This window comes from Salmo trutta, chromosome 21, assembly GCF_901001165.1.
Source record: "Salmo trutta chromosome 21, fSalTru1.1, whole genome shotgun sequence".
In the NCBI taxonomy this organism is placed as follows: Eukaryota; Metazoa; Chordata; class Actinopteri; order Salmoniformes; family Salmonidae; genus Salmo; species Salmo trutta.
In genome coordinates, this window is record NC_042977.1 from 43,798,947 (window position 1) to 43,820,834 (window position 21,888).

At 43.3% G+C, this 21,888-nt stretch overlaps 1 protein-coding gene across 2 annotated transcripts in view; it reads right to left on the bottom strand.

Moving 5' to 3' along the window:
- Nucleotides 1–17,791, bottom strand: part of LOC115157517 (ski-like protein) — a 38,243-nt gene extending 20,452 nt beyond the window's left edge. The window contains exons 1-2 of one of the 2 annotated variants that reach the window (XM_029705833.1): nucleotides 17,159–17,791; nucleotides 13,848–15,206 (exon numbers count right to left, since the gene is read on the bottom strand). In XM_029705833.1, coding sequence (XP_029561693.1) covers nucleotides 13,848–15,014 — 1,167 coding nt within the window. In that variant the 5' untranslated portion in view covers nucleotides 15,015–15,206; nucleotides 17,159–17,791. The remainder of the gene's footprint in view (nucleotides 1–13,847; nucleotides 15,207–17,158) is intronic. The other variant, XM_029705834.1, reaches the window with a different exon arrangement.
- Between the last annotated feature and the right edge of the window lie 4,097 nt (nucleotides 17,792–21,888).

The window sequence follows — 21,888 nt, forward strand, 5'->3', positions numbered from 1 at the left end:
TGTCATCCATGTATTTATTTTCCAAAATATAAAATGGATAAAAATATATAAAACATAGCACACAACTCTAAATACAGCAGGATTTTTAAAGGATCAAATAGTTTGGTCTGCTTCGTGTTTTCATGCTGGTAGCGTCATCGGCCTATTTTAAAGCATAAGTCTGTTATCTCACCAACGTCTCTATTGACACTATCAACACCAGATCGTTGCTGTACAAGTTGTTGAGAAAACAATTGCGTGACTATTCCATTGTTGAAAGACACATCGGGGTCACAATTTGATAACTTGATTCTTCATCTTTGGTGTGAATAAATATGACAGGCCAAGTTCAAATTTCAGTTAAAAACATGGTCAGTTACACCTCCCGAGTAGCGCAGCGGTCTAAGACACTGCATCGCAGTGTTGCGGTGTCACTACAGACCTGGGGTCCGAACCATGACCGGGGCTCCCAGTCCGGGTTAGGGGAGGCTTTACTTTGCTCATTGCGCTCTAGCGACTCCTTGTGGCGGACCTGGCGCCTGCAGACTGACTTCGGTCATCAGGCTTCCGGGATAAGTATGCGGGTGTTAAGATGTGCAGATTGACGGGTCAAGTTTCAGAGGAGGGAGTTCCAGAGATGAGACAAGATAGCAATTAGATATCACAAAATTGGAGAAAAAAAAAAAAAGGGTCAAATTACCAAAAATTATAAATAAATAAAATAATTGGGTCAGTTTGAGTAAGTCAAAATTTAAGACCCAAAACTAATGTTGGAGGTCACTCATTCCCCGGGTGTTGTGTGAACCAGGTTTAACTAACACCCTATTGACATTACAGGGAGGAGAGCAGAGGTTGGCTAGGCTACTTACTAGGTAAAGGCAGGGCTTTAGAGCCACCATTTTACTCGCACATGCACCTAAATATTTTTGCTGTGTGACCTTGGAATTTAAAAATTGTACGAGCACCAGAGCCCCTAGAAAAATGAAGGATTCTAGCTTTATTACCTCAAATGTTTTAGGTTGTGCACCTACATTTTTCATATTAGAAGCACAAGTGCTCCTTGTAAAAAAGATCAGTGTAGAGACCTTGGTAAAGGCAGGAGAGGCTAGCTAGGCACAGTGGCTACTAGGGATGCACATTATTTAAAATAATAATAAAAATTACTTAAATTCTATAAGATATATAGATATATATATATATATATATTTTTTTTTTTAAATGTTTAATCGATAAACATATCTAAAAATGCCAACATCGGTATCGGCCAATGTGTAGTTTAACGCCGATGTGCAAAACCGATGTCAAAGCTGACGTACCTACGTTATATAGGCACATTTCGTAATGATGCCACGTAAAATGTTGCACTACACGTGCAACACAGTATTCATAACCTAGCCCACAACGTCTGCTGTGTAGATCGAGCAGTCATTTGAAAAAGTAACAAAACATCAGCGAGGCAACTCAAAAGGCAAAATCCATTTAAGCCAAGATAATGGAATTCATTGCCCTTGACAATCAACCGTTCTCTGTCGTGGGTGATGTTGGCTTTCGCCGACTGGTCGAGCACCGGTACACACTACCAAAGTGCGCTATTTTTCAGATGTTGCTCTACCGGAGTTACACAGTAAAAGTGTCACTGCTATTAGCTTCACGACATACATACTATGGAATGCTGTTTGGGTCTTTGCGTGTCAAAAAAGATACAGTAGCACTGTCAAAGCTATACAAAAAAGTCTGCAAACAAGCAAACACAGGTCACGAACAATGTGTTTACAATACCATGTTGGTAATAATGCATCATTTGTTTGACCGCAACTTCTGGGGTAGCTAACTTTAGCTCGGTACCTAGCTAGCACCAATACAACCAGCCTGAAAACAATGACCAGTAGAATCTGCAGTCATTTTCATTATTCTTAGCAATGATTTAGAAATCCTTGTGAGTAAGTTTCGCTAGGTTTCCACTTGTTGTTTGCTTATTGAAATTGAACTTCAGTTCATGAAAACAAATAGCTAGCAAGCTATTTAACCCTGTTGCCCAAAGGTAATATTATAAGCAGCCAGATAGCTTCATTTGGCTAGTGAGGCTCGACCGGACCGGGTTATGTGTTGTGAAGCTAGCCACAATAAGGATTAGGCACAATAGTGGAATTGCAGCCTGCCTTCAAAATAAAAGTATGTCATTGAGAGTGATGCAAATGAATACAAATAGTAGAATTATGACATACTTTCATTTTGAAGGCTAACCGCAAAGTCCACTATTGTGGCTAATCCTTATTGTGGCTAGCATCACATACAGTTGAAGTCGGAAGTTTACATACACTTAGGTTGGAGTCATTAAAACTCGTTTTTCAGCCACTCAACAAATGTCTGGTTAACAAACTATAGTTTTGGCAAGTCGGTTAGGACATTCATTTGTGCGTGACACAAGTACATTTTTCCAACAATTATTTACAGAGATTATTTCACGTGTAATTTATTATATTACCATTCCAGCGGGTCAGAAGTTTACATACACCAAGTTAACTGTGCCTTTAAACAGCTTGGAAAATTCCAGAAAATGTCATGGCTTTAGAAGCTTCTGACAGGCTAATTGACATCCTTTGAGTCAATTGGAGGTGTACCTGTGGATGTATTTCAAGGCCTACCTTCAAACTCAGTGCCTCTTTGCTTGACATCATGGGAAAATCTAAAGAAATCAGTCAAGACTTCAGAAAAAAATTGTGGACCTCCACAAGTCTGGTTCATCCTTGGGAGCAAAAAACCCCTGAAGGTACCACGTTCGGCTGTACAAACAATAGTACGCAAGTATAAACATCATGGGACAACGCAGCAGTCATACCGCTTAGGAAGGAGACGCGTTCTGTCTCCTAGAGATGAATGCACTTTCGTGCGAAATGTGCAAATCAATCCCAGAACAGCAGCAAAGGACCTTGTAAAGATGCTGGAGGAAACAGGTACAAAAGTATCTATATCCACAGTAAAACGAGTCCTATATCGACATAACCTGAAAGGCCGCTCAGCAAGGAAGCAGCCACTCTCCAAAACCGCCATAAAAAAAGCCAGACTACGGTTTGCAACTGCACATGGGGACAAAGATTGTACTTTTTGGAGAAATGTCCTCTGGTCTGATGAAACAAAAATATAACTGTTTGGCCATAATGACCATCGTTATGTTTGGAGGAAAAGGGGGGGAGGCTTGCAAACCAAAGAACACCATCCCAACCGTGAAGCACGGGGCTGGCAGCATCATGTTGTGGGGGTGCTTTGCTGCACGAGGGACTGGTGCACTTCACAAAATAGATGGCATCATGACAAAGGAAAATTATGTAGATATTTTGAAGCAACATCAAGACATCAGTCGAAGTTAAAGCTTGGTCGCAAATGGGTCTTCCAAATAGACAATGACCCCAAGCATACTTCCAAAGTTGTGGCAAAATGGCTTAAGGACAATGTCAAGGTATTGGAGTGGCCATCAAAGCCCTGACCTCAATCCTATAGAAAATGTGTGGGCAGAACTGAAAAAGCGTGAGCGAGCATTGAGGCCCACAAACCTGACTCAGTTACACCAGCTCTGTCAGGAAGAAATGGGCCAAAATCCACCCACCTTATTGTGGGAAGCTTGTGGAAGGCTACCAGAAACGTTTGACCCAAGTTAAACAATTTAAAGGCAATGCTACCAAATACTAATCGAGTGTACGTAAACTTCTGACCCACTGGGACTGTAATGAAAGAAATAAAAGCTCCAATTATTCTCACATTTCACATTCTTAAAATAAAGTGGTGATACTAACTGACCTAAGACAGGGAATTTTTACTAGGATTAAATGTCAGGAATTGTGAAAAACTGAGTTTAAATGTATTTGGCTAAGATGAACGTAAACTTCCGACTTCAACTGTAGATGGTCCGACCACCATTAATCAAATAAGAACTGTCTTATAAATCAGGGTTCAGGGTTAATCAGGGTTATTTTAGATGACACCGAGCTATATCGTCACTGAAACAGATGTTTTGCTATGTTTTATGGGAAGAACATTGTTTGCATCCATGAGCTAGCTAGCTTTTATTTTTTTATGACCAGCACTGTAGGTGCGCTAGACAACTTCACCAGCATCATAGCTTACGTATCGATGAATCGTTATGACATAAGAAATACGAGTGATAGTTATTACACTATGTAAAAATAAATATTAAGGTGATAAATTATGTGACGTGCAGTCATATTCAGGTCCTGATTGGTCAACAAGCTTATTTGACACGCAAAGAACCAAACGGCGTTCCATAAAAATCCTGGTTGAGAATGAAACGACTGAACAACAAAACAGCACAGCAAGTAAGTGAAAGAAATAGGTTGAGATGTTGTTTTACTGATAATGGGGACATATATATAAAAGGCAACAAAATAACCTTTTGGTCAGTGTGGTGTGTGTGTAACCTTTATATAACCAGGGAAGTCAGTTAAGAACAATTCTTATTTACAATGACGGCCTACCCCGGACAACGCTGGGCCAATTGTGCGCCGCCCTATAGGAATCCCAATCCGGGCGGATGTGATACAGCCTGGATTCAAACCAGGGACTGTAGTGACGCCTTCTGCACTGAGATGCAGTGCCTTAGATCGCTGCGTCCGTGTGTCTTTTATGCATTCTAGTAGTTAAAAAGGCCGCTAAAATGTAAAATATCGGCATTGTTTATTGGCAAGGAAAATATTGGATATCGTATCGGCCAAAAATGTCATGTCGGTGCATCACTAGTGGCTACACTAGGCACAATGGACCAATGAAGAGACCAGACCGGGGTTGTGTTCAGTAGAACTCATTGCAGCAAAACACTGAAACGAAAATGCCAAAATTAGCATTTATTGGATAAGTTCAAGTGGCTACCTACTCCAATTGTCCCCCATTTGGTACCTACTGAATACGACCAAGGGCCTTGACTCCTGAACACTCCAATAGGGATATGGAAACAGCAGCAGTTGGGGAAAACACACTTCCAGAAGCCTCAAAGGCACACACACCCTGACCAATGTGTTAGTTTAACCCTTACTTCTCGTCAGCCAGCCACTGTTTACACAGTGTCAATGTGCACATTGTAACCCAGTCCAAGGGTTTCCAGACACACACAAAGCTTAGCTCTCTCTGCCTCTCTCTCGCTCTCTGAAGGCATGTTCTCCTTCACTCCATAGGAAGGTACACGACTAAGGGCCTTGACTCCTCAACACTCCAATAAGGATATGGAAACAGCAGCCGTTGGGGAAAACAAACTTCCTGAAGTTCTTTCTAGGTCCTCACCTTCTCAAAACCCCATTGGAGGAGGTCAGAGGGGAGGGGTTGAGGAGAGGGGACGTGAGAAGTACGCAATTGAGTAGGCTTGGGCGGTATAACGTAGTATTTGGAAAAAGTCAGGGGACTGTTTTTCCCAATAGTGTCAAAACCTAGTCAACTTGTGCAATACGTTGAGATAGAGAACATTGCGTTCATTTTATCGGTCACATTATGTAACTTATGGTAGGTAGTCCACAGTCACGTGGTGTTTGTTTACAAGCTAACAACGACAAGAGACCGGAGCCTTGTGTCAAGCACAGTAGTGCAGCATGCGCCAGGTGATCTAATTACAGTTTGCAATTCACAACTACCAGCTAGATATTTACTTAATAGTTATAAGATAACTGTCTAAAAATGTTCTGAACACTCTGCTGTTGTGCATTTGGTTTGCTAATGTATTAGCTAGTTAGCCATCTAGCTAAGTGGTTAGCTTATTCTAAAATCAAGCATTTGCCTGGTAACAGCAGAATCCCCTCCTGGATCAAGAACCTTGCCAGCTAATATTAGTTTTGTGCGTGCAGAAAACTGAGTAGGGTTTGAGTTACTTGTATACATACTTTAGGTCAGAAACTGTACAAAACGTTCGCAATGCGGTCGTTAGCATTTAGGTTAGTGTTGTCTATCAGGATTCCTTAATACTTGTTAGCATTTTGGTAAGGGACTTTACGCTTTGAATATTAGTACTTTTTAAATAAATACTGCAGTCAACTTGTGCACTATGTAATAAAGCATATTGCGTTCATCATTTTGCCCATCAGGTAATTTTTTTATTATGAAGCTTAACGGTACTAGTTTCCCAAAACAGCGGTTAAATGTTATTGGTCACACACGTTTAGCAGATGTTGCGGGTGTAGCGAAATACTTGTGTTCCTAGCTCCAACAGCGCAGTAATATCCAACACTACACAAATCTAAAAGTAAAATAATGGAATCAAGAAATATTAGAATGAGCAATGGTCGGAGTCCGGAGTGTGTGAGAAATACTTTTGTATGTGGACTCCCATACAAATTAGTGGATTTGGCTATTTCAGACACACCTGTCGCTGACAGGTGTATCATTTTTTTTTTTAGCACACAGCCATGCAATCTCCATAGACAAACACTGGCAATAGAATGGCCTTACAGAAGAGCTCACCGACTTTCAACGTGGCACCGTCATAGGATGCTACTGTTCTAACAAGTCAGTTTGTCTAATATCTGCCCTGCTAGAGCTGCCACGCGCAACTGTAAGTGCTGTTATTGTGAAGTGGAATTGTCTAGGAGCAACAACGTCTCAGCCACAAAGTGTTAGGCCACACAAGCTCACAGAATGGGGCTGCCGAGTGCTAAAGCACGTAGCATGTAAAAATCTCTCCTCGGTTGCCACACTCAGAGTTCCAAACTGCCTCTGGAAGTAACATCAGGACAAGAACTGTTTGTCGGGAGCTTCATGAAAATGGGTTTCCATGGCTGAGCAGCCGCACACAAGCCTAAGATCACCATGCGCAAAGCCAAGCGTCGGCTGGAGCGGTGTAAAGCTAGTCGCCATTGGACTCTGGAGCAGTGGAAATGCGTTACGTTTGGGGGGGGAAAATTTTTGCCCCTTCTGTGCACTAGCGGTAATAATGTATATCCCAGGATGGCACAGGCATGGAATGAAGGTATGGAAATCTGGATATAGCGCAACCCTACAATTTAGTCTCTCCCCCCTCTAGCTATCCAACTTCCAGCAGGATGTGGAAACAGTGAGTCAGTCAACGTGGTAGATCAGCAGGTGGCTGGGTTGTTTCCCAAAATTGCACCATATTCCCTAAAGTGCACTACTTTTGACCAGGGCTCTGTGGAGCTCTCGGTCTAAAGTTGTGCACTGTATAGGAAATAGGGTGCCATTTGTGAGGTAGTCCCAGTCTGGAGGATGAATGCTAGCAGCTAGGGACCAGCCCTACAGTCTGTCCACTTCTCTCTCTCTCACTCACTCACACACGAGGGGAGGGTTAGATATTGGAAGGGAATCCCAGTGCAGGGAGACTTTTCACACACTCCCATGTCCGTTCTAGTGGGTGGGGGTGGGGGGGGGGAGCGATAACGTCACCCTCGAGCAGACAGTCACCTGCTTCCTCTACAACAGAAACTTTACAGGAATCTGCTCTGTGCCCTTTCAGAACGGCCCAGGTTCATGTTACAACGGACCGTGAACCACAACACACAGTGTAGTACAGACGTTGTAAAGTAGTCAACATTAAAATTCCACCAAATCAGAAGACAGACAAAGCTAGAAAAACAAGTTCAACCAACCAAGACAGTTAGAGAAAAAAATACAGAACAGTCCCCCCAAGCAGAGGGCAAACAAGAACCTTCACCTGAAACTGTATCTGTCACACACATGAGGGCCTCTGATGAGTGAGACACACAGGGATGTGTCACTAACCTCCAGTTATTTGCAGCTCATTACACAGAGACAGTAGGGTCTCACACACCTTAAGGTGTATCAAGTGTCCTGCTGAAGGTGTGTATTAGTCTGCTCTGCAGTGGAGATGTGTCTGAGTGAGTGGCCCCCAGGTCTGTCCGTCTGATAGGATTCATGGTATTTTGCCTGTAAAAAAAATATTGGGCTGTGTTTATGACCCCCTTATAAAACAAGCCCATTTTTACCACATTCTGGCCTGTATACATGTATTATACCTCCCGTGTGCATTCCGGCTTGCCGGGTACGACTGGTAGTAGTAGTTTGCAGATGTGGGTGGGCATCTATTTTAATAAATCCATTGAATAAACCCCATTAAAAAAATAACTCCATTGGTCCGACAAACAAACTATCCAGTCAGCGGCAGTCCTGTGGGCGAAAACAGCTCGTTGATGACAGAGGTCGAAGGAGAATGGCAAGAATCATGCAAGGTAACAGGCGGGCCACAAACAGGCAAATAACGGCTCAGTACAACATTGGTGTTCAGAATTCTATCTTGGAACACACAACTTGTCGGTCCTTGTCACGGATTGGCTCTTTGCAGCAGACGACTACAGGGTTCCACTCCTATCAGCTAAGAAGCGGCTCCAGTGGGCACGCAAACACCACCAATGGACAATTCAGGAGTGGAACAACATTGCCCAGTCCGACGAATCCCGGTTCCTGTTGCGTCATGCTGATGGCAGAGTCAGGATTTGGCGTAAGCAACACGAGTCCATGACCACATTCTGCCTGGTGTCAACGGTACAGGCTGGTGGTGTAATGGTGGGGAGTCCATGACCACATCCTGCCTGGTGTCAACGGTACAGGCTGGTGGTGTAATGGTGGGGAATGTTTTCCTGGCACACGTTTGGTCCCTTGAATTGATTCATGTTTCCATGTCCCGAAGAATTCAGGCTGTTCTGGATGCAAAAGGGGATCCGACCTGGTACTTGATGGGTGTATCTAATAAACTGGCCGCTTAGTATATTTTATAGTAAGAATATAACAGAATAAAATACAAAGAATATTTTTCCCACAGAACTTGTGTCACGGGAACGTGTGGAACTGCTGTCAAATAAAAAGTTATTTTGAAACAGAGCCCAAGCCTATGGTTTTTTGACACACAATGCATCTCTTTCCTACACTCACTGCACTTTGATAGGGAGCAGGCGTAGTGTTTCTTACATTGAGTGCATTTTCATCTTGATACTGATACAAAATAATTGCAATCCTATTTTCAAAAGCATGCAAGTCTCGTGTTCATATTTCACAACCTCAGTGGGCTTTTGGAGTTGCCTTTACGCGACCAAGAAAATAATAATAGTCTACACTTGATTTAGGTTACATTATTGCATGCTAAATGTTTCTGAACAGACCTTGATGAGCAAATATATTAGATGAGCTATACCACCCCCCCAGACTTATCTACCCAGCCAGAAACTAAATTAACCAAATAACCTATTCAGTGAAACAAACAAAAATCACATTGAGACAAGTCAGCGAAGTTACAGGCTTTTGGTTGAGAGTAGGCCTTTAAGTGAAGAGCAAAATAACCCACTTGTTAAACTACGTAACATGGCAACATGTTCTAATAAAAGGAACCAACTAGACACAACGATCATGAACATTGCTTTATCTTGGCTAGGTCGCAGTTGTAGATGAGAACTTGTTCTCAACTAGCCTACCTAGTTAAATAAAAGGTGAAATAAAAATATATATTTAAAAATCAAATCACCTCAGCTGACATTTCCCAAGCCTAACCGTAGCCAATGCCTCGCCTGGTTCACAAACTATTTCTCAGATAAGAGTTCAGTGTGTCAAATCGGATGGCTTGTTGTCCGGACCTCTGGCAGTCTCTTTAGGGGAGCCACAGGGTTTAACTCTAGGGCCAACTCTTTTCTCTGTATATATATCAATGATGTCGCTCTTGCTGCTGGTGATTCTCTGATCCACCTCTACGCAGAGGACACCATTCTATATACATCTGGCCCTTCTTTCTATGCTCTTAAATGCTAGTAAAACTAAATGCATGCTCGTCAACCGATCGCTGCCCGCGCCCGCCCGCCCACTAATCTGGACGGTTCTGACCTAGAATATGTGGACAACTACAAATACTTAGGTGTCTGGTTAGACTGTAAACTCTCCTTCCAGACTCACATTAAGCATCTCCAATCCAAAATTATATCTAGAATTGGCTTCCTATTTCGCAACAAAGCCTCCTTCACTCATGCTGCTAAACTTACCCTCATAAAACTGACTATCCTACCAATCCTTGACTTTGGCGATGTCATTTACAAAAATAGCCTCCAACACTCTACTCAGCAAATTGGATGTAGTCTACCACAGTGCCCTCCGTTTTGTCAACAAAGCGCCATATACTACCCACCACTGCGACCTGTATGCTCACGTTGGCTGGCCCTCGCTACATATTGTTGCCAAACTCACTGGCTCCAGGTCATCAATAAGTCTTTGCTAGGTAAAGCCCCACCTTATCTCAGCTCACTGGTCACCAGAGCAACAACCACCCGTAGCACGCGCTCCAGCAGGTATATTTCACTGGTCATCCCCAAAGCCAACACCTGCTTTGGCCGCCTTTCCTTCCAGTTCTTTGCTGCCAATGACTGGAACGAATTGCAAAAAAAAATAATCACTGAAGCTGGAGTCTTATATCTCCCTCTAACTTTAAGCTGCTCTGACAGCTGATGCTTACCGATCACTGTACCTGTACACAGCCCATCTGTAAATAGCCCAGCCAACCAACTACCTACCTCATCCCCATATTTGTTTTTCTGCTCTTTTGCACACCAGTATTTTCTACTTGCACATCCATCACTGCAGTGTAAATTGATAAATTGTAATTACTTTGCCACTATTGGCCCATTTATTACCTTACCTCCTTACTTCATTTTGCACACACTGTATACAGATTTTTCTATTGTGTTATTGACTGTACGTTTGTTTATCCCATGTGCAACTCGGTGTTGTTTTTGTCACACTTCTTTGCTTTATCTTGGCCAGGTCGCAGTTGTAAATGAGAACTTGTTCTCAACTGGCCTACTTGGTTAAATAAAGGTGAAATAAATACAATTATTTTAAAAATATGCTAACGGATATTCGGTGAAAAAAATTAAATAAAAAAAGTCTGATATAGATTGATTTATCAAGACTAGTCCCAACACTTTTCTTAAGCAGACCGATGGCGCTGTCCAAATGAAAACGGTGCTGAAATGATCATCTAGTTGACCACACGCGGGTATAGGCTATTGCTTCAAATTTATTACATACGAGTGGATGACCTTAGGAGTTTCAGTAAGAAACAATTTGATACATACCTTCAAATTAGCTTACTTTATTCCAATATTTTCTTCATATCAGTGATATTTATTCCCACAGTAATTCTTAAAAAATGGATCCATCCAGTTGTGATTAAGAAAACAATGCATGCTTAGTGGTGGGTTATGTGAAGAGACAGAAGTGATATGTCTCACAAAGTCTACAATTGGCAGGAAGATGGTTAACTGGCACTGCCTAGCAACCATTAAGAGTTTAAGAGGGCAGCGTGTGCCAATGCCGCCTCAGCATTAAGGCTATGTTTCATACTAAGCTGTAGGCAGAACTTTACCGAAATGATTACCAGGTCGTTGGGCAGGGGGAAGAAAAAGAAAAAAGTGTTGGCTTTGATACCGGCAATACCTTTTAGATAGAAAGAAAAGGGAGGAAAAAGTTGGTGGTATGGTCAAGTTGACGGAAAAACATCTTCGTATGAAAGAGATGAGTCTCTCAGACGAACACAGTGGACCAAGCCAAAGTGCGAGAGGGAGGGGAAGGAGGGAGGAATGTGGTTTGGGCGCTAGACTAGACACCAGACGGTATTTCCGGCACACTCACACACAAATTGAAACATACGGGAGAGGCTGGGCCCCTCTCCCTCCCTCTCTTTCTGCCAGACAAACACAGCAGACAGGGAGTGCCAAATGACTGTACAGCAAGCAGTGTTCTCACACCTGCACAGCACACACACTAGAAATACACTATAAAAACGCTTGGAGTCCATAGTCTCGTTTAACCCATAACCTGCCAGGCTGCATTGAATTCAAATCAGCCTACCTGGAAAACACCAGTTAAAATCAGGGTCATCTAACTAGTCAACTCTCCCTTAGTGAGCCATCATTAAATCGACAAGGCAAAAAACTAAGCCTACGTCCCAAACTAGACCCTATTCCCTATATAGTACATAATTTGTTTTACCAGAGCCCTATAAAGTAGTGCGCTATATAGAAAATAGGGTACTATTTGTGACGTACCCTAATAGTCCAGTTTGATCAAGAAGAGAGGTCCTGTCATGAGACATAGAGATGAACCAGTCAACAGAGGAGAAACCATCTAGAGCTTTGTTTTCAGCTGGAGTCAGCCTTTTTAATGGGTCCTGCTGCCCTGCTCTCTCCCACTGTCCATTTTAAATGGTTTTTTTTCACAATGACAAAGAAAAAAAACATTTAAATATATATTTTTTTATAACTCTGCTCTGTAGAATCCTGTTTGGTTCTGGTCTTCAGTGAAAAGCACTGGTGGTGAAGGTGATGCAACTTGGGCATTCGCCCATGTATGGGCTTGGGTTGCCAGTTACTGTACACTCCAGTGGTACGAATAAAGATCAAAGGCCAGTTTCCCAGACACATCTTCAGCCTAGAACTTGACTAAGGCATTCAATTAAGATTCTCCATTTAAATTGTATTTTAAAACCATCAACAAATTGAATGAGTTAAAAATAACTTTGGAATGCTTAAAAGGTCATTTAAATAGGGGAGGGGTGAATGTAATGAATCTAAACTGTCCCCAATATCTTGCCCAGAGGTCTGAGTGAGCGAGGGAGAGTCCACTACACCAGTCAGTGCTCTTGCCTATTGTCTAGTGATGGTTCTAGTGACCTCCAGCTGACCCAAAGGACAAATGATACTCTTCCCCTTTGTGTCTCACACACACACACACACACACACACACACACACACACACACACTGCAGTGACCCAGAGCGGGAGAGACCAGCTGGTCAGCAGTTAGCCTGTCCGCCCCCGCTCTGATCTACTACACCATCTCGACTTACCCCCCACATTAGTGGGTTGCCAGTGTTTCCATGTAGATGTCAGCGCTTGTGTTGTTGTGTTTCCATGTAGATGTCAGCGCTAGTGTTGTTGTGTTTCCATGTAGATGTCAGCGCTAGTGTTGTTGTGTTTCCATGTAGATGTCAGCGCTAGTGTTGTTGTGTTTCCATGTAGATGTCAGCGCTAGTGTTGTTGTGTTTCCATGTAGATGTCAGCGCTAGTGTTGTTGTGTTTCCATGTAGATGTCAGCGCTAGTGTTGTTGTGTTTCCATGTAGATGTCAGCGCTAGTGTTGTTGTGTTTCCATGTAGATGTCAGCGCTTGTGTTGTTGTGTTTCCATGTAGATGTCAGCGCTTGTGTTGTGTTTCCACCAGGAATGTGTCACTAAAGGCTTGGGGTGAGCACAATCAAACAGCACATGCTAAATGTGTGTGTTTGACCAATATAACTTGATTTGATTTCGAAGCAGGTGCTTTGTGAGAAAGTGCTTAAGTTCAGTTAGCCCTTGTTATGTAAATTTACATGTATGTCATTTAGCAGACACTCTTATCCAAAGCGATTTACAGGAGCAATTAGGGTTACGTGCCATGCTCAAGAGCACAGACCCGATTTTTCACCTAGTCTGCTCGGGGATTTCAAACCAGCGACCTTTCGGTTACTGGCCCAACACTCTTAACCGCTAGGCTATCTGCCATTCCAGCTGAAAAGTACCCAGGGCCCAAGTTCGGCCCAAGGTCAGAGCAGATCCGCCAGAGCCATGGCCCAATAGGACATGAGGGGTTGGTCCGCATAGATGGAAACAGAAAAGTCTGAGTATTTTGGGTAAAACACAATAGGGTAAAATCTTCAATGAAAACTCACCATACAGGCAGCAGGAGGAATGTCACCTGTCCCCTATGTATCGTCTTACACACAGCAAGGGCTGGTTTCTCTAGACTCTACCAACGACAGTGCAACCACACTAATAGTCTAAGGCAAACTTATCTGTTCAGAAACACAATAAGAAGTCATTCTTACTTACTTTGTCGCTGGTTCGGTTGTAGTGGAACTTGTCCTTCATGTCCTCCAACAGCTGTTTGAGATGCGTCTCCTCTGCCGTTCCCAGGTACTTCCTCCCCAGCTGCAGGTAGCACGGCCATTTGGCCGAGTCAAAGCCCCAGTGACAGGTCCTCTTGTCCGGCGACTTGTGAGAGTGCATCACAAACTTCTGCGGAGAGAAGAGCAGCTGGCATTCCACGCACTGAATACAGGGCGACTCCGGCTTGGCGTAGAATTGGGGAACGAACAGACCCTGGCATTTCCCCAGACACTGGTGCTCCACCTGGAAGCTGGCCTCCGTCTCCTTGAGGAGCTCCTGGCCGGGTAGCTTAGTGATGGGTTCGGAGGGGAGGACAGCCCCCGGGCGGAGCAAGGCATTGCAGAGGCGTTGGGCGTCAGTTAAGGTGATGAGGCCGCAGGACGGAGCATTGAAGGGTAAAATACCCAGCACCTTGAGTATGTGGAGCTGTTCCCCGTCGCAGCGCGAGCAGTACACATAGAGCTCGTCGCACACCGAATTGATCTGCTGCAAGGAGAAGTGGCGGAGAACCGAGTTCAGCACCTGGGGGAGGCAGAGGCGCTTCTCCCCGCCGACGGCAAAGCACGAGATGGATTCTCCCTCGAGAAGGGAGTGGCTGAGTTCCGTGGAGCTGTCACTGGGCACCAGCAGGGGTATACCTCCCAGCACAGGAGGGGAGGGTAGAGGTGCCATGCCAGGATAGGAATCAGGGCCGGGGGAGGAGGATGCTTCGTGGCCAGAGCGGGCTGAGAAGGCTGCTGGGCCCCCCAGAGAGCGCGCGCTGCTGAGAGTGAAGGCTGCCAGCGTGTGTTTCAGACCGGGGCTCAGGTCTAAAGCTTTCGCTCCACATACCTGGAACTCCCCCCTACTGTCCATCTCTATTGATCTAGTCATGCCTGGATCCACCTCCCGGTCCTGGGTCTGCTCCTCCCCAGCCTCCCTCTTTACCTTGGGGGTCCAGGGCAAGGGGGGCAGAGGGTCCAGGCTTCGGCGCTTCAGGTTCATCTCAGCCATCAGCCTCTTCTTAATGGGCACGTCTTCTATTCTCTCACGGTACAGCTGCTTCATGTTGCCCTTGAACGAGGTCAGGTCTTTGAATGGGGTTTTCAGACTCGTCTGAGTACTGGCCATGTCAGAGTTAGAGCTACGGATGAGTCTTTCCACGACCACCTTCGTTGGATCTATTCGTCCCCCGTTGAGTAGTCTATGTAGGTTTGTTAGTATCTTTTCAAATGTTCCACATCTGCTGGTGTTCAGAAAGGTACATGGTGGAGACTGCAGTGTTTCTGTTCAGATCGTTGCGTCTAAGTCTCTTTCTGCTTCCTGTAGGGGATGGGAAAGGTTCAGGAGTTAACACAAACCAAGAGAGGAAACGAGGGGGGGGACTTTATTTCCACCCCCTGTCGGTAAAACTAACTATATTAAAATGTATTCCATGTGTAAAAGGAATTGTCAAAGACTCCAGCCATGCAAGTCATAGACAGTCCGAGAAGCTATCTGGTAGCAGACAGAACAATCTGCATTGACCCTTTTTGACTCATCACATGCACTGCTGCTACTGTTTATTATCTATCCTGTTGCCTTGTCACTTTACCCCTACCTGGATGTACATATCTACTTCAATTATCTTGTACCCCAGCACATCAACTGGGTACTGGTAGCCCGTGTATATAGCCAAGTTTCTTTACTCATGGTGTATTTAATTAATAGGCGTTTTACTTTTATCTCTGCATTGTTGGGAAAGTCCGTAAGTAAGCTTTTCACTGTTAGACTACACATGTTGTTTACAAAGCATGTGACGAAAAACATTTTATTTGATAGACTAATTACAACCGATTAGGAAATTAAAATGTTTGGGGGGGGGGGGTTGCAAAAAAAATGTATATATTTAAGGTGTATTTTCTGGGGTGGGGGCTATCCTGTTTGAGGGTTGAGTGGCTCAACAGACCAATTGGGGGCCAAAAGGCAATTAGCATACCCATACCTCACCACCCAAACATCTCCCCATTCAGCCCTTTTCATTGAACCCCATGGGGCAATTCACATCCCAAGTTTTCACCCAATGGCAGTAAAATCACCATTCCATTGCCAACAGAAAGTGCTAGTTTTGTCAAGTTAAACCAACCAGGTAGCAAGACAACAAACAACAAGTATATAGCTTGTCTCTCTGGCCCTCTCGGTCACTAAATACTGTCACAAAAAGTTCACACCTGGTACAGCCTAGGAACAATTTTCCCTGTTAAAATTACTCAAGACATTTAAATACTTTTTTTATGAAAACTTAGTTATTGCCGTAGCCCTCATTTGCTGGCTTTTTATGCGGTTTAAACTTGAACTTGTCCAATGTGTCAGACTAGAGGGACTGTTGCTATCAGCTGGATCACTGAGAATGCATACAGAAAAATCTGAGGCGGGGCTTAGTGAAGGGTCAATGCGTTACGTTACTGAAACGCAGTGTGACATTCAATGGATGTGGAACATGGTGTTTTCCCTACACCGCAGAACCTAGCTGCATTTAAAGCGCACAACTCCGACTATAATAAAACAGTGTATACCTAAACGACTGTTGTATTAACAGTAAATACAGTACACTGTTAACTACTGTAATCCAACATTTGGAAAATATATCTACAGCATTTCAGTGGAAACAGTCAACATTCGGCGACAACATGACAAGCAGCCTCCCATATAACTAGCCACAATCACATTGAGTGCTTGTGTGACCAATCTCATCCATGTAAAAAAAAATATATATGACTCAAAGACAAACATATAGGGCAAAAATATATAAATACTGCATTTAGGCAGTCGAATGTCTTTAACGGCGCATATTCAGTAGCCGTGTGCTGACGACAGTACAGCATTCTACCAGCCGCACCACTGACTGACATCCACGCAGTAACTACAGTATGTACAGATCTTTCCACCAAAGGAAGCAACTATCGGGGTACAAAACGCGGGGCTGCAGACCAGGTGGTCGTAGTTATTATTGTTAAAAATCCCATTCTCTAGTATGGCTCCGCGTCATAATTAAACGCAATAATACCGAATGCTTCACCAATGCAATGGAGAACAGGTTCAAGGCGAGCTTCATCCCCCTTGATTCATTCACGCGTTGACTACCAACCAAAACGGAAATGTTTCCAAGCAATACAAATAACATAGTTGTATAGTTATTTTTTTTTAACAGGGTTGTTAATATTAATATTCAAAATATGTCAATTTTCTCCTGAAAAAAAAAAAAAAATGGACGTTGAGATTCGAGGGTCCCTTACCCTGTTTTTTTTCTCCATCTCACACAGTATCCCCTTCGTAGCTAGCAAGGACAACGCGTACATCTCCATTCATTCCTTTCCTCTCCAAACTCCCTTTCTCTCTCTCTCCCTCGTCTACAAACTGCACTTCCCCTCCTCTGGCTCGCCACGGTCATGGCACTGGTATGCAGACAGCACTGATAATGACATTTACTGGCTAGGCTGCTGTCTGCTACGAGACTGTCTAACACCGACCTACAATTAATTACCAACTAACGTTAACGTCGTTAGCTAGCTGAACGTAGAACAACATTCCGGGCTTCGCTAACGTTAGCGACACATTTAGCCAACACGTCTGAATACAAAAAAACAAAATGTGCTAGCAAGGTAAAGCCAAGGCTGTGGTGTATTTTACACCAACGAACCACAACAAATAAGTATTTCGGAATATAAAACTGATACAATAGCGAATAGTATGGGTTAATTAAATGTTGAGGGGGTAATTACGGCAACATATGAGGACTGTGTAAGAGAAAACACAAAACCAATTCGATAACTCGAATTAACATTGTTTTCGCTCAACTTTAACTACAAAAAAAATGTATATTGAAGCCAGTTGGGCAAACGGGGATTGAAGTTAGCTTAGCATGGCCACTGAATACACATCCAACCGCAACGCTGTGTGAAGCCAAAGCCAGCTAGCCTAGGCTAGCTAACCTTTACTAGCGACCGCTTGTTAAAGCCTCAAATCATAGCTCCATTTCGGGAAAAAAAAACGTCAAATAATCAAAAATGAAAACGTGATAAATTACATATTTACAATCAAGCTAAAAACGTACAGAAACCCGTTTAAAAAGACTTGCCTGAATGAGGTCGTTTCGGCTTCTCTTCATTCGGTTCTACCGACCATCAACAAGCTACAGTTAGAAACCACTACTGCTCGAGCCACACAACGTCACAACACTACCTAATGACGATGATACGTCACCCAGACTCCAATTGGGCATTTCACGGAAACTGTGCGGGGGTGTCTGTCTGTCTCGCAGTCTGTCTGTCTGTCTCTCTGTCTGGTCTGTCTGTCTCGCAGTCTGTCTGTCTGGTCTGTCTGTCTGTCTCGCAGTCTGTCTGTCTGTCGTCTGTCTTGGTTTGTGTAGCACATCTGCAGTACTAAGTGAGTGTGTAGAGAGAGAGAGAGAGAGAGAGAGAGAGAGAGAGAGAGAGAGAGAGAGAGAGAGAGAGAGAGAGAGAGAGAGAGAGAGAGAGAGAGAGAGAGAGAGAGAGAGAGAGAGAGAGAGAGAGAGAGAGAGAGAGAGAGAGAGAGAGAGAGAGAGAGAGAGAGGAGAGAGAGAGAGAGAGAGAGAGAGAGAGAGAGAGAGAGAGAGAGAGAGGAGAGAGAGAGAGAGAGGAGAGAGAGAGAGGAGAGAGAGAGAGAGAGAGAGAGAGGAGAGAGAGAGAGAGAGAGAGAGAGAGAGAGAGAGAGAGAGAGAGAGAGGAGAGAGAGAGAGAGAGAGAGAGAGAGAGAGAGAGAGAGAGAGAGAGAGAGAGAGAGAGAGAGAGAGAGAGAGAGAGAGAGAGGAGAGAGAGAGAGAGAGAGAGAGAGAGAGAGGAGAGAGAGAGAGAGAGAGAGAGAGAGAGAGAGAGAGAGAGAGATAGAGAGAGAGAGAGAGAGAGAGAGGAGAGAAGGAGAGAGAGAGAGAGAGAGAGAGAGAGAGAGGAGAGAGAGAGAGAGAGAGAGAGAGAGAGACTCACCAACCATATAACCCGGTCATATAACGATTTGTTTGGATTCCCATTCGTTCTGTTCTTGATGTCCTTGAGTCTAGTATATTTAGGCTACATATTAACTAAGGTTTATACTCTGTAAATGGCCCACTGTTAACCTTAAAACAATTATCTTATTATTAAATTATTTAAAACAATTATCAACATACACAGGCATATCTATACAATACCATATTTTAATTATAATATATCTATTTGGCTCATATTGTTTGGTTTATTTGTTATGTTTTAACACTTTGTTGATTTCTTTCCCAGTAACATCATGTCCTGGGGTGACATTAGTTTGGCAGTTGATCACACCAAACAACACAACGAATTTGGGCTTTCAGTCAAGTTTGTAAATGAAATAAACATATGAAAGGTTGTTTGAGGATAAGAGATAAAATACAACACATCAAATCCATTTACCAAGCTGAGATCATTTTGGGACATTTTAGGTGGTGCCTAACCCCCCCATACCCCCCCCCCCCCCATTCTATTTAAAATGTTACACTTACAGTATCAATTCAGAATGCATTTCCCCAGCAAAATGAAGAAAGCAAGGGAAATTATGTTACCTGCAATGTCGATAAGTCATACCTTAGACCTGGCGCCAGTTAAAAGTCATAGCTGTGTGATTCACTAGCTGGTGCCTGTGATGAGAGTGGGGCGTAAAAGAGGTGGATTGCTCACTGTGTTAATGAATGTGGAGTTTGGCTGAAATATGTGACTTGTCTGGATTGATTGGACTCAGAGGCGTCAGGCCCATTGAAACTGAGAGGGCAGAACACAGCGTCCTTATATTGTAATACATTTGTACATTTTACACACAATTCATAATTAATATAAAAATATATAATAGATATGGGGAATCATCAGTGCCCCCTCAAAAAAACACATGTAGGGCTGCTTGTGGCCTCTGCTCTGACTGGGCTGATAATTAGAGATGCGTCCCAAATGGCAACCTATTTCCGGCGACAGAGTCCACTATTTTGACCAGAGCCCTATGGGCCCTGGTCAAAAGTAGGGCCCTGGTCAAACATAGTGCACTATATATAGGGAAATTTTAAAAAATCAAATCAAATATAACAAATAGAGTGCCATTTAGGATGCACCTATTAATGATTTACGCCTGTGACTGGGTTGCTGCTGGCTGGGGCTTCCTCAGACTCTGTCCTGTATCATGGATGAGTCATTGGCTTTTTTTTATATGATATGTGGTTATATCAGACTCTGTCCTGTATCATGGATGAGGCTATATGTAAATGTGTAATATTTCATATTAGACTCACATTATATACACTAGGCCAGGGGTGGGCAAACCTTTTTGCTCAAGGGCCAGACCGAGATTTTAAAATTCAATGGAGGGCCGCACATATTGTTTTGGTATGATTTGTTTGTCAAAATCTATTTGCGGTTATTTTGAAATATATAAATCCATTATCATTTCTACATACTTTCTATCTCATTTTAGACTTTCAAGTGTGTTTATTTTGACCCAAATTAATCATCACCCCTCTCAAAATATATTTTTTGTATTTTACTCAAACCTCCCATTGAATCTGGCCCACAGGCCGCAGTTTGCCAAACCCTGCACTCGGCAATCCCTCTCTTCATTAGAGAGATTGGCAGTACAAATAGAAAATGGAATCCACAGTAGGGGGAAACAGCGCCACTGGCCACCCCACCAGTTATTGTTTTGTTGCAGAGCTGAGGAGCATGAAAAATACAATTACAGTACATATTGTGCTCTTCTATCGTGGGTGCGAGGATGTCTGTGGGGGGGGAAAAAACAGTGTTGGTTGTTTACAGTAACATCTTTGTTGTTGTAATATTGCGAGCCTTAGAGGAGTTGCCAACAATGGGATGTTCTGGTTTTCAGGCATACAGATATTTCAACCTAACTTCCTTTTCTGCTGAAAACCAGATTTGGGAACTCCGCTCAGGCGTTTCTGTTACGCCTGACACGTTAGGTTATAATATTGTAAACGGACGTGGCTGTTTTACCATTAATGATTCCAGTTTCAATATAAGTACAGTGCCTTGCGAAGGTATTCATCCCCCTTGGCGTTTTTCCTATATTGTTGCATTACAACCTTTAATCTAAATACATTTTTATTTGGATTTCAAGTATTAGACATACACAAAATAGTCCAAATTGGTGAAGTGAAATGAAAAAAATAACTTATTTCAAAAAATTAAAAAACGGAAAAGTGGTGCGTGCATATGTATTCAGCCCCTTTGCTATGAAGTCCCTAAATACGATCTGGTGCCAATTACCTTCAGAAGTCACATAATTATTTAAATAAAGTCCACCTGTTTAAATAAAGTCCATCATGATCTGTCACATGATCTCAGTATATATATACACCTGTTCTGAAAGGCCCTAGAGTCTGCAACACCACTAAGCAAGCGGCACCATGAAGACCAAGGAGCTCTCCAAACAGGTCAGGGACAAAGTTTTGGCGAAGTACAGATCAGGGTTGGGTTATAAAAAAATATCTGAAACTTTGAACATCCCACAGAGCACCATTAAATGCATTATTAAAAAACGGAAAGAATATGGCACAAAAACAAACCTGCCAAGAGAGGGCCACCCACCAAAACTCACAGACCAGGCAAGGAGGGCTTTAATCAGAGAGGTAACAAAGGGACCAAAGATAACCCTGAAGGAGCTGCAAAGCTCCACAGCAGAGATTGGAGTATCTATCCATAGGACCACTTTAAGCCGTACACTCCACAGAGCTGGGCTTTACGGAAGACTGGCCAGAAAAAAAGCCATTGCTTAAAGAAAAAAAGAAGCAAACACATTTGGTGTTTGCCAAAAGGCATGTGGGAGACTCCCCAAACATATGGAAGAAGGTACTCTGGTCAGATGAGACTAAAACTGAGCTTTCTGGCCATCAAGGAAAATGCTATGTCTGGCGCAAACCCAACACCTCTCATCACCCCGAGAATACCATCCCCACAGTGAAGCATTGTGGTGGCAG